Source organism: Neofelis nebulosa, chromosome 4 (assembly GCF_028018385.1).
Source record: "Neofelis nebulosa isolate mNeoNeb1 chromosome 4, mNeoNeb1.pri, whole genome shotgun sequence".
Classification (NCBI taxonomy): domain Eukaryota; kingdom Metazoa; phylum Chordata; class Mammalia; order Carnivora; family Felidae; genus Neofelis; species Neofelis nebulosa.
This window is the reverse complement of record NC_080785.1, coordinates 141,766,976-141,780,634: the sequence shown is the minus strand read 5'-3', so window position 1 is coordinate 141,780,634 and position 13,659 is coordinate 141,766,976. Positions and strand designations below refer to the sequence as shown.

General features: G+C 39.3%; 1 protein-coding gene across 10 annotated transcripts in view; it reads right to left on the bottom strand.

Moving 5' to 3' along the window:
- FHIT (fragile histidine triad diadenosine triphosphatase) overlaps positions 1-13,659 on the bottom strand; it is a 1,415,554-nt gene that overhangs the window by 861,966 nt on the left and 539,929 nt on the right. For 2 of the 10 annotated variants that reach the window (XM_058726344.1, XM_058726334.1), the window contains exon 2: positions 12,615-12,718. The exons of the other annotated variants lie outside the window; for them this stretch is intronic. In XM_058726344.1, coding sequence (XP_058582327.1) covers positions 12,615-12,660 — 46 coding nt within the window. In that variant the 5' untranslated portion in view covers positions 12,661-12,718. The remainder of the gene's footprint in view (positions 1-12,614; positions 12,719-13,659) is intronic. 10 annotated transcript variants of the gene reach the window in all.

The window sequence follows — 13,659 nt, the reverse complement described above, 5'->3', positions numbered from 1 at the left end:
TGGGGAAAAGGGGATTTTTAGGGAAATGAAACTACTCTGTGTGACACTATAGTGTTGGATACATGGCATTAAACATTTGTCAAAATCCATAGAATACACAGTACTAAGAGTGAATCCTAATGAAAATGACAAACTTTAGTGAATAATAATAAATCAAAACTGGCTTATCATCTGTAATAAATGTGCCTCTCATACTAACACAATGACAGGGGAAGTGAGGACCATGATGAAAACTATGCACTGTTTGCTCAATTTTTCTATAAATCTAAAACTTCTCTAAAAAGATCTTTTAATTTGGGGGCACCTGGGTGGCTCAGTTGGTTAAACATCTGACTTCAGCTCAGGTCATGATCCCATGGCTTATGAGTCTGAGCCCTGTGTCACACTCTGTGCTATCACCAGACTATCTGTACAGGCTATCTGTAGCCTGCTTCAGATTCTGTGTCTCCCTCTCTTCTGTCCCTCCCCTGCTCAAGCTCTGTCTCTCCCAAAAATACATACACACATTAAAAAAAGACAGCTACATGGTCTGACAGTTAAACTGTAGAGAAAATTGACCATTTGACTACACAGGCAGTATACCAATGGAGTGTCCATTGTATATGGTGAATAACGCTTTTCATATTTACTAATGATTTTAGCCCCTGGGGTGATACACACTGTAGGGATTGTTAACTCCATTTTAGAGGCAAGAAAACTGAGGTTCATGGAGGTTAAATAACTTGCTCAAAATAATCTGAATCACTGGTAATGGAGCTGAAAATCAAAACCCAGTCAAGCCTCCAAATCTCATGGTACCATCCCAAAGTACCTTCAACAGTTAACAAGCACCCACTGACCCTTTTATCACAGTCCCAATTGGCTGAAAATGCCATTTTCATCCAACAAGGACAGGATCATATCCATATCTTAGTCAATATTAGGGCTGCATCTTTCCCTTTCCTTAAAGTGAACCTCATTTAATCACATGGATTGCTTAAAGGTAAAATTGTAGACAGGGTCTTTACACAATGTGGTGCTCAGTTGCTTAGGAAACTGTTTTTGTCATTAGGTGGACAGGACTAACACTGTTAAGTGAGGGAAAGGCAGAGGGGAATATATAGTAAATCCAGTGTTTATATGAATTTCATCCACAGGGAGTATAGCAAAATAATCACAATTCAATGGAAAAAGGAGCTTTTGAGTGGGTTGTGAAATAAGCTATTAAGTCATGCAAATAAATCCAATGTCAACACCTCAGCCTGGGCTGATGGGATTCATGCATTGGAACTCATACTTCATGAGGATTTAAGACCCCTGATGTTCTCAGGGGTTTATTCTATTGTTGTTCATTTGGATTTCTGGGTTTTCTTTTAGGGGGAGGGGATTAGAGAGAAGGCATGCCTGCTTTAAGGTGGGAAGCTCATGAGAAAGGGGAAGCTGTGTGCTGCAAGGGCTGAAAAAGTATATCATCCCAAGACTTTATCAGTAGTTACTGCCTTTACCATTTCTGAGTCTTGTGCTCTAGAAAAGTATCCTCTCTTCTTCCATGTAACCTACCCATCTAACTGTCCCATGAGACACATCTGCCCAACCAGGCAGAGACCCAACAGATAATTCAGAAGGGATCCTCACCCATGAGTTGGAGATGTTGCTGTTGTCAGCAGAGATGTTAACCTGCAAGTGGCTGCAAGTAGCCTTTCCCCTAGGCAGCCCATCCAGGAGCATTGCGAGACTTTGCCTATCTTAGGCAAGGCCCCATCTACAGTGCCTAACCCAGCACCTGGTGCACATAGTAGACGCCCAACAAATATTCATTAATCTATTACATGAGTGAGAAATAACCCTGTATTCTGTTATATAGTTGCATAGCTGCATCTATTTGATACCAAAGTTTAGCCTCCTCTGACTAAAGGACCATGCTTGTATTCCCAGTACCAAGCAAAAGTCCTCCTGACTTGAAAAACAATTGTGTTAAGTAGCATGCTGATTTAATTCTATGTAATACCTACGTAAATATATATTCTCATTTTACAGATGACAAATCCTGACTTCAGAGAAATCAAGTTATCTAGCTACAGTCCCAAAGCTAATAGAGGATAGAACCAGGATTTAGATCCCACTCCGTTTTGGCTGCAAACTGTATGTCCTTATCATCTGTGTTCTGCCCTAAAATGTATCACTCAATGGCAGATACCAATGTTTAAACCCAGAACCTTTCTGACATATGAAGGACTACTGTGTGAAAGACATTGGAAGCTTCAGAGATTCAGTTTACTCAGAACCGAAGAACAAGCATGATATAATAATACTGGTGAAATATGAATGGAACAGTAGTTAGAAATGGATCCTCATGGTGGTAAAATTCTGAAAAGAGCAACAAAGTCCTCCTTATGGAGTGTCTTCAGGAGAGCACTGCCTACCTACAGATCTGTCCCACTTGATTGGTCTTAACTTGCCCGATGCCAGGTGGAGGGAATGCAAGTCTTCTCTCAGGATCAATATCTCCCTCTCTGCCTCACTCCCCTCCCCTCTTCTTTCAGTATCTCCTATACACCAGGCAGTGTGTTGCAAAATAATGAATGAGACAGTTTTTGTTGCTGTTATTTTTTTTAATCCTATAACACATAGAGAATAGTTGGACCAAAACATGGTTAAGGCAGTTCAAGTAATGGAGAGAGAAACTCAGCCACAGCATGGTCTGAAGAGCTGTCTCGGCTAAGCCTTAGTGTAGTCAGGAGTCTGGGTATGCAGAGAACTTCATGCAATTTAGTACTGCCAGAACATAAAGCAAGAAGCAAGGAGCGGTGAGAGATGAGCAGCTTGACAAGCTTTGGTGTCATCTTGACAGTGATAGATGGAAATCTGGAGAGCTTAGGCAGAGGACTGACAAAGTTTAGAAAGTTCTTACAGCAGCTATATGCTTGAGTGGAACTGGACAAAAGGCCAGGGGGCCAAGTTAGGAAGCTGGTACAGAGTCTCAGGAAAATATAGGAACCTGAATGGAGAACCAGGATTGATTTGACTACGATTCAGAAAGTTAAATATTTTAGGAGGATGGGATAGGAGTTTATCATGGAGACAAATAATAAACTAGCAAAATGGCAGAATAATAACTGGGCATATAGATTATTAAGGAAGTTACTAAGCAATGTTGACAATTTTAAGTATGCTCATGATATACATGACTAGGGCTTTCTATTGTCCAACGTGTGGTCAGTTTTGATGAGCTTCTCTGTCTTAACATAATGTTTTCAAGGTTCATCCATGTTGTAGTAAGCATCAGTGTTTAATTTCTTTTTATTGCCAAATAATATTCCATTGAAAGGATATACCACAGTTTATTTACATACTCATCAGTTGACGAACGCTTGAGTTGTTTCTACTTTTTGACAAGTATACTGTTATGAACATTCATGTACAAGTTTTTGAATGTATATTTAGGAGTGGAACTATTAAATTATATGATATCACTATATTTAACCTCTTTAGTAACTGTTTTCCCAAGTTTCTGCACCAATTTACTTCCCCATCAGCAGTGTATAAGGGTTCCAATTTCTCTACATCCTCCTTTTGTTTATAACCATTCCGGTGAGTGTGATGTGCTGTCTCACTGTGGTTTTGATTTGCATTTCCTTGATAGCTAATAATTTTAAGCATCTTCCTATGATCTTATTGAGTATTTATATATCCTTTTTGGATAAATATCTATTCAGGTCCTTTGACCATTTTTATTTGGGTTGTCTCTAAATTATTATATATATTTGATATTTTATAGATTTCACATGAATATACACTACACACATATATATTATATGTAATATATATAATGCATATATATTACATTGTATATTTAGATACAACTCCCTTATCAGATATATCATGTGTAAGTATTCTCTCTTATTCTGTGGACCATCTTTTCACTCTTTTGATGGAAACTTCTAAAGCACAAAAGTTTTAATTTCAATGATATTCATCTATTTTTCCTTTTGTTGCTAATCCTTTTAATATATCAAAAAAAATCATTGCCTAATCCAAAGTCAAGAAGACTCATGGTTATGTTTTCTCCTAGGAGTTTTACATCTTTAGCCTTTACATTTGGGTCTTTGATCAATTTTGAGGTAATTTTTGAATACAGTGTGAGGTAGGGTTCCAACTTCAGTCTTTGGCATGTGGATATACATTTGTACATATAATTTGTGGAGAATATTATTCTTTCTCTATTGAACTGTTTGGCAGACTAGTTGATAATCATTCACAGTAAACATGAGGGTTTATTTCTGGACTCTCAATTCCACTCCATTGAACTATATGTCTATCCCAGTAGCACACTATCCTGATTACTATAGATTTGTGAGTTTTGAAATCAAGAAGTCCTTCATCATTATTTTAGTCAATTCTGCCAAGAAGCCAGCTGGGACTCTGATAGGGACTGCATTCATTTTGTAGGTCATTTCAGGGACTACTGCCATTTCAACACTATTATTTCCAATACATGATTCTTCAACAACGTTATATAGATTCAGATTAAAATCTTACACTTATTTTGTTAAATTTATCCCTAAGTATTTTATTCTTTTTGATGTCACAGTAAATAATTTTTTTCTTAATTCTTTTCCTTATTGTTCATTTGCCAGAGTATAGAAATACAATTGTTTTTGTATATTGATATTGTATCCTGCAAATTTTCTGAACTTGTTTACTATTTTTAATAGTTTTTTAGTGGATACTTAGGATTGGTACATACAAGATCATGTCATCTGCAAATAAGAAATAGCTTTTCTTCATTCTGAATCTGGATGCTTTTTATTCCTTTTTCTTGCCTAACTGCCCTGACTATAACCTCCAGTTCAATATTGAATGGAAGTGATGAGAGCAAATGTCTTTGTCTCCTTCCTGATCTTAGAGGAAATGCATTCAGTCTTTCACCATTAATTATGATGTTAACTGTGAGGTTTTAGCATATGCTCTTTATCAGGCTAAGGAAGTTCCCTACTATCATAGTTTATTGACTATTGTTATTATAAAGAAGTATTTTTTAAAAATATTTTTCTCTGCATGTATTCATATAATAATGTGCTTTCTTTTATTCTACTGATAAGGTATATTATACTAATTGATTTTCAGATATTTATCCAAACTTGCTTTCCTGCATTAAATCCCATTTGGTCATGATGTATAATTCATTTTAGATGTTACTGGATTTGATTTGCTAGTATTGAGGATTTTTGTGTCTATATTCCATAGAGATATTGGTATGTAGATTTCTTTCCTTGTCATATCTTCATAGTGGCCTCATAGAATGCAGACAAAGTGCACTTTCCTTCTCATTTTTTGAAAAGTGTATGAAGAAATGGTATTAACTCTTTTTAAATGTTTGGTAGAATCACTAGTAAAGCTATCTGTGCCTGGGTTTTCCTTGGTGGGTCATTTTTAAATTGCTAATTCAATCTCTTTACTTGTTATGAGTTTACTCCTATTTCATATTTCTTCTCGAGTCAGTTTTAGCAGTTTTTATCTTTTGAGCATTTTGTGCATTTCATCTAATTTGTTGGCATACATGTGTTCATGATATTACCTTATAATACTTGTTTCTTTCTATAAGGTCAGTAGTAATGTCCCCTCTTTCATGTCCGATTTTGGTAATTTGAGTCTTCTCTCTTTTCTCTTTGGTCAGTTGAGAAAAAGGTTTGTCATTTTTGCCGATCTTTTCAAAGAAAGAAATTTTGCTTATTTGGTTTTCTGTTTTATTTACTTCTGCTCTAATCCTTATTTCTATCCTTCTGTTTACTCTGGGTTAATTTTGCTTTTGTTTCTGCAATTTCTTAAGGTGAAAGAATAGATTACTGATTTGAGATCTTTATATATATAATATATATATAATATATATATATATATATATATATAATGTAAATGTTAAGAGCTATCTACATGCCCTCAAAGCATTTAGTAGTATTCCATATGCTTTGGTAGGCTGTGTCTTCACTTATCAAAAAGGTTTTGTTTTGTTTTGTTTTGTTTGTAATTTCCCTTATGATTTCTTCTTTGGCCCATTGGCTTTTTAAAAGTATACTGTTTAATCTCCATGTATTTATGAATTTCATAAATTTCTCTTATTGTTTTGTAATTCTACACTATTGTGCCCAAAGAACATACTTTACATAATTTACAACCTTTTAGATTTTTTGAGGCTTGTTTTATGGTGTACCTGGAGAACATTCCATGTACACTGGAGAAGACTGTGCATTCAAGGTTCTTTTTGATTTTTTCCCCTCATCTGTTTCTCTTCTCCCGTGATCTCCTAAACTGTCTGCATCATTTACTATCACATCCCACCATTAGGTTTCACTAATTTCCAGCTGCTTGTCCTATTGGGTTTGATAACACCCCAGGAGGGGCATAAATTACTCCACAGTGTGATCCAATTAAATTCAGACTCTTTTGCTGGGGGTGGGGGACACTTTTGAGGCCAGTTTTGTTGGGTTTTGGTGTTTTTGGGTTTTTTTTTTATTTTTTTCTGGCTTCAGGAGGACAGATCTTCCCTGATAATATCTGGTAAACTAAGTGAGGTATGGTTAGGCTACTGCTAACATTGAGTTATGAACCTTCTCTTAACTGCTTATCACCACAGTCTCTGTTGGTTTGGAGAGCACCCTTAGACTTGAAATTCCCCACACTGTTTCATATCAATTGAGCTCCTTTGGTTTGAGTTTTAGAGCTCTCTTTTCTTTTAGCCTGCCTCTCTCCCTAGCAAATCTCTGAGCCACTGCTCTGGAACTGGGGAATGGAATGACACCCTTGCTTTGTGAGCAGGGTACTGGTTAGAGGTGGTCATTTTTTGGTATTCTTGATTTGCCTCTCCCAGAATGGAACCTCTCCCCTTCCGGGAAGCTAAGCAACGGTAATCTGTATCTCAGTACTCTCAGCTGCCATACCTGCGGTAGAGTGTCCATCCCATGTGTATGGGCTGGGTGAACGAAAGTGGTCTCTAACCTGTTAGCTACATTCACCAGGAATTAACTTCTGTAACTCAGACCTGGATGGGATGAGAAATGCTGGTGGCCTGCCCCTTTTAATGAGACACCACATCCCTTGACTGAGAGCTAATGGGAAAGTAAGCTCTATCTTGGCTACATCTGCACAACATGGAGCTTCCATCTGGCTGCATTGGATAGAATGTGGTGGGGAGGAGGAGGAGCAGGTCATGGTTCAAATGCCATAGACCCTTGCTGCTCTTATCAAGATTTAGTATATTTTCTTAAATATTTGTTTGCTGCATATGGTTAGGAGAATTCCAGAGACTTTAAATGGTTGGGTTTCTTTTTATGATTTTTACCAGTTATGGTCGTTTTGCTGGGGAATAGGTCTGTGAACTGCCTCACACTGTCATTTCAGAAATGGAACTCCAATAAACTTCTCTTTAAGCTTGGAGACTTAGAAGTTGCTTATTATCAAAGCAGAGGCTAGCTTAGCATGACCAAACTCATGCCTAATATTAAAGCAGATATTTTTTTCCCTCAAAGGGGGGAAAAATACTAATGATTAGCCAAATGTACCCTTCTCTGATAAGTTCTTGTCCCTTAAAGCCAAGTAACTGTCACTGGTCACATTCCAAAATAATGCCTTTCCTGTTTTTCCTTTGTCCTTTCTGTTGCCTTAGCTGGCTGCTATAATGTGCCTATACATTCTTCATCCCTCTGACGAGAAGCCCAAATCCTTTCAATCTTTAAAACACAAAACCCAGGGGCACCTGGGTGGCCCAGTAGGTTGAGCGACCGACTTTGGCTCAGGTCATGATCTCACAGTTTGTGAGTTCAAGCCCCGCGTTGGGATCTGTGCTGACAGCTCAGAGCCTGGAGCCTGCTTTGGATTCTGTGTCTCCCTCTCTCTCTGCCCCTCCCCAACTCATGTTCTGTCTCTCTCTGTCTCAGAAATAAACATTTAAAAAATTAAAATAAATAAAATAAAATAAAACACAAAACCCATTTAAAGATGACAATATGACCATCAATGAGGGCAGGAACGCGATCTATTTTATTCACCAGGCTCCTTGCAATCTTTAAAACACAAAACCCATTTGAAGTGGACAATAGGACCATCAATGAGAGCAGGAACGCTATCTATTTTATTCACCAAGTATTCTCAGATCCTAAAACAGTACCTGGCTTGCCAGATACTTCATAGCTGCTCTTGAAACATTTTTTCAAATTTTTCAAATGAAAATATTTTTCAAATGAATGATAGTATCAGTAATCTGCTCCTTTTCCTTTGCCATACTGGCTGCCTGAGGGATGGAAGTGATCAGAGAATAGTTTGTCTTATGGTACATTTCTGAAAGTATCCTCCCAAAGAGTGGTTCAAACTGGGACCCTGACACCTATGTTAAAGGATTCTGTGTATTGATAAAATAACCCAAGAGTCTTCTCGCCAGGAGGTCTGTGCTCATTTTCTCAGGAAACCCAAGGGGTATATTCTGGCATGTGTAGCTGACACCATAGAACAGAGTGTGGTATATCAGTTATGTGAATGAAAAGCAGTGTGAGGAAGTTGACTCCAAAAGACGATGCTGTTGAAAAGAAAGCAAACGGTTCTGAAAAATCAGCCCACACCTGGTACACAGGAAGACCCAAACGCCTAGCAATACCCTGGCTGATCAGAGGATGGAGGCTTGTTCTCTTACTTTGATCTGAGAGAATCAGATCTCTTCCCAAAGCCATCAGAGCCCTGTCTTCAGATGACTGGGTCTAGAAGTCCTAGAAAATTCCTGAAATAATGGTAAAACGGTAGCATCGAACCACCACAAGAAGCCTCTTTGGAAACTCTGTTCTAAATTTCTAAGGTTTTGGCTCTGTGTCTCTCTTATGTATTAAAGTCCACCTACGTAGCAAGCCCCACACCAGCCCTGCCTACAGACCTGGCCAGGTCCCCTACTTACATACCTAACACCATCAGTTGAGCTTTGCCAGGAACTTCACCTCCTCTAGATCTCTGGCTTTCTGATCTTTCTAGCCACCTATAATTTGCCCAACATCCCCTCCCACCCCATCCTATCTTGATCTCACTCTGCTTTGCACAGAGTAATTAATCCATTGGTTAATTGGTAGGTTCAATTAATTCATCAATCTCCTGCTTTAGTCTCTGTTGGGATTCTATGACTCTGTGTCTTTAACCTTATTGGAAAGCAGCCACATCTCAGATTTTACCCTCACTTCCTCCCAGGTCATAAAAAAAGGCAGCCCAGAAAGAAGTGGGTAAAAAACAGCTCTCAATCTTTGCCCTCTTGGTATCAGCTTTGAGACACCTGGCCAAGTACAGCCTGTGCTAAGTTTCAAAGAAAAGGCAGATAACTTTGAAGATTTTATTTCACAGGGACAAAAGATAAAAGTCTCTGTCAAGTTGTCATTAGATGCTTAATGCTGTTCGTAGTGGGGTGCTGGGGCTCCCTTCCTCCTCCGTAGACCTCTAGCAGATTAGGTTTGAGAGCCTTAATTTGGGGAAGGATTTACAGCTGTGAAAAGGCATAATATCATTTTGATTTGGGTTGTACTAGACTGGGGAGGCCAGATTACATTTGAATGAAACTGTATTAGAAGATATGACTGAAGCCACCAAAATCAAATAAAGGGAAAATTTTCCAGGGAGCCTAAAAATAGGGGCCTGCCTTTCCAATGCCCCTACACTGTTTCATTATTATCTTGATTTACACCAGGAGGATCCAAGCAGAAAAACAGAAGGTAGATGGTAAAAATGCTTACGCTTGCCCGACCTGTCCATCCATCAGCCTGTCATAAACCTAACCCAGAGATGGGTTCCCTGGATAAAGAAAAAAAAAATTAATTAACCCTTGGAGAATGTGGAAGTTAGCAGGGGAGAACAACTTATGAATAATGCCCTGCTTTCATCTCCTGAGGTACTGTCTAATTCAGAGTCTCAGAGAAATCCATCAAATAGTCTCTGAAGTTTTACCGGGCCCCGGTCTACCCACCACTGCCATATGCCACCACGGGCATGTGTCACACAGCATCCCCCAGACAACGACTTATGCAGAGAGTGTGCCTTTCCTTCAGAACAATCTTAAAACTATGACTCTCCTCTTGTGCACAGCAAACAATGAATTACATTCTGTACCGCAAAAACACAGCTTCCTCTGTGAGGAAGCATGGAAAACTAGTAGCTGTTGCTTGGAATTGTTTGTATTACACAGTCACACAGACCTGGGCAAATCAGCAGCATCTTCTTGTAGGATTTAGAGACACATAAACTGAACACCATGGGTAGAACTTCTAAAATTGAAAGTATTGTGCCAAAGCCTCTAGATTCAACCAGAATGTGTTGATCACGGTTGGGGAGAACTGGGGGAAGCAGGGCTGTTTTTTATCATCAGAAAAGAACTGTGAACTTCCAGCAGTGGGGGGAAATCATGCTGACAGCTACAAGCATCTGCAAGGGGCTACCTAATTCTCCAACTGTTGGGTCCTCTAAGACTGGCTAGTAGCCATGGAAAATGATGCGTGACGATGACTTCTCTGATTTCTGGCAGGACTTCTGATCTCTCAAGTACCACGGAAGATTGAAAGACCATTTTTCCCCACAGGAACCACTTTCAGCGCACGTTTTATATACCTGCACATCTCCTCAGACAGGTAAAATATCACAATTGTCTTAACTCCAAAGTGAAAGTTGCACTGGGCCCATGACCAGAGGGCTCAAAGTCTTTGGTTTGGGCACACACAGATGTCTTGATTCACCTGAATAAACAGGTGTTGGTGTAGGAAGGCACCGCTTCTCCAAACGTGGGGCAAAAACACAGTTTCCTCAGGGTCAAAATGTAGTGACAATGGCACAAAATTCAGGTCCTGACTTTCAGATGTGATTTACAGACAAGATTAATCAGATGAAAAATACATCCGAAGTCTCTCAGCTTGATCAAAAGAACTCCCTGGGGATAATTTCTATTTATTAATATATTAATTTATATAATTTATGTATAGCATATCTACAACAAGCTAATACATATACATGTAAAGATACCTGTTGGTATCTTTATCTTTTTCTCAACCCATGTACACACCTCAGTGTGAATAAGCCTTTTTTCTAACATTCAATGTCATCTAGGAAAAAGTTAAAAAGAAAGTTCTCTTTCTTTTAGGAGCCTGTTCATTTCCCTCACCATCTTCTCAGACAGTATAACAGAGTTTCCTTCGAGACCCCGAGAAAGCAAAGAACCACAGCTTCTATAGCCTTGGAACACTAAGCAAGTTATCAATAGCACAGAACCTTGAAATTTGACCTTGAACTCTCTCTCTTTCTGAGTAGTGGACGTCCTGTGAAATAGAAGAGAAGAAAGATGGAGTGGGTACAAAGACCTGGCCATTGTGCTGACATTCTAGTGCTCTGAGGTTTCGTTGCCTCCTCTGGAAAATGCCAAATGTAGATTAACACAAACCTAAAATGAAAATCAATCTCCAGGAATAAAATAAATAAATAAAATGGACTTTAACTCATAGGAAGAAAATGTGCTCAAAATATCCTCACAGATAACTTATTAACCTGCACTAAGATGGCAGGGTAGTAGGCATGGTGGTTAGGAACATGAGGTAGGAGTCATACCACCTGATTCCACATCCAGATCACATCATTAACTAGCTGTATACTCTGGGCAAATTACTTAACCTCCTTGAGTCTCAGTTTCTCTATCTGTATAAGAAAAATAATAAAAGATGCCATATCACAGAACTATTACATCTCATGATGTATGTAAAGCTGTTAGCATAATACCTAGCCCCACAGTTAGCACACAATCAACATTAGTTACCATTAGAAATACAATGAATAGGGCCGCCTGGGTGGCTCAGGTCATGATCTCGCAGTTCACAAGTTCGAGCCCCATGTCAGGTTGTGTGCTGACAGCTCAGAGCCTGGAGCCTGGTTCGGATCCTGTGTCTCCCTCTCTCTCTGCCCCTCCCCTGCTTGTACTCTGTCTCTCTCTCTCTCAAAAATAAATAAGACATTAAAAAAATACAATTAATAATAATTGTACTTAAGTATAAAGAAGTAATATTTACATACTTGCAACCCTCTTGACCTGAGAAACTATATAATCAAGGATCGAACCAGAATTATAAGAAAGACGGAATTGGGTCATGTCCTTCAGATTAATAAAAGTTGTCAGATAAAGCAATCCAAATTTAGAAAAATCTTTTGAGCTATTTTGCAGTGACTATGTCTGCCATCACTTGGGAAAGGGAGATGTACGCTCCTCGCGTTCTGGAGAGCTACTCAGAAATGCTAGCTGACCCCTGACAAACCTTCAGCTTCCCCAGGAACACAGTCATGCAGCTTTTGGGAATAAGCGAGGGGAAACCATGAGCCCACACCCGAACACAGTCCCGTCTCCATCTGCGTGATTTCACCACGAGCCACAGCACGCCTCTGAGGACACCAAGCCCAGCTGCCAGGGAAAGGTTTTTGGGCCCAGAGTGGTGCCCCAACAATTTCCGGTTCAGTGGGAAGCTGGGGAATGCTTGGTCTCCCAGCACATGATTTCCTCATATTTCATCACTTTCCAGGCTTTAAACAATTTTAACCTTCCCTCCGGGTGGACACAGAGACAGCTGTGCTCTAAGTGGAAATACCAGACTCCAAGTAGTATGAGCCGATTTCATCCCGTCCACTGGACATCCAATTAGTATTGTGACATTGGCCGAGTCCTGACTTCTCTGAGCTTCACTTTCCTTACCTGTAAAATGGGCAAAAGCTGACGTTGGGGGTTGTGAGGAGATGTGCACCTTCCACACAAATGGGTTGGTACAGTTACTAATTTTCAAGGCTTCACTCATTTTCTGAACTGAAAAAGGTTGTCAATCTACTCTCACAGCTCTCTCTACAAACAAAACCCAAAACAGAGAAACATTTCCAAAAGCTAACAAATTTGAAAAGGAGGAGGAGGAGGAGGAGGAGGAGAAAATTTGCTGCCACATAAATCCACCAGGGCCAAAGCGACAAGTGGCTTGGGCAAAGCAGTCTGTGTCCACAATTTATTCTTTAATAACTTCTACTGTAATATTTCTGGGGCACATCAAAGGACAATAACAGCCCGAAGTTGGTAATCCCTCTCACATATAAAAACTTTCATTACACAGTGTTAAAGGCATCACTCTGTCTGAGAAATGGGAATCAATAGGAGTTGGCTGCTTTTTTCCCCATCCTATCCCAGGGAAACGACACTGGCTTTTCCTTCCCAGTGAGGCCGCGCTGTGTGGCCAGAGTTTCCTCTGATGGCTGCAGATGAGCAACAAGATGAAAACATCTCTGTGATGAATGGAAAAGGGGAAAAGAATTTCAGTAGCACACGTCTCTGTGCCAGAAACCCAGAGTGGGCCATCCTAATTAGCCCTAAATGCTGCTTGTAAACATTGGCTTTGATGTATGTTTAAAAGTCATCGGGATTTGTTCTGACTTGGTCATTTTTGTGCTCTCAGTCATAACAAGATTTTAATTAAAAAAAATGGTTTTAATGGCACCCCAAGAGAAAGACAATTTGGGTAAGCTGTGGCAGAGTTTAGTAATACAACCTAAAAAAGTAGTTAGTAGGCAGCCATTAGTTTCCCCCTATTATCTGTAATGCGATTTATTGTTGGAAATTCAAAATTCTTTACAAATGTTCTTACATTCAGCCTG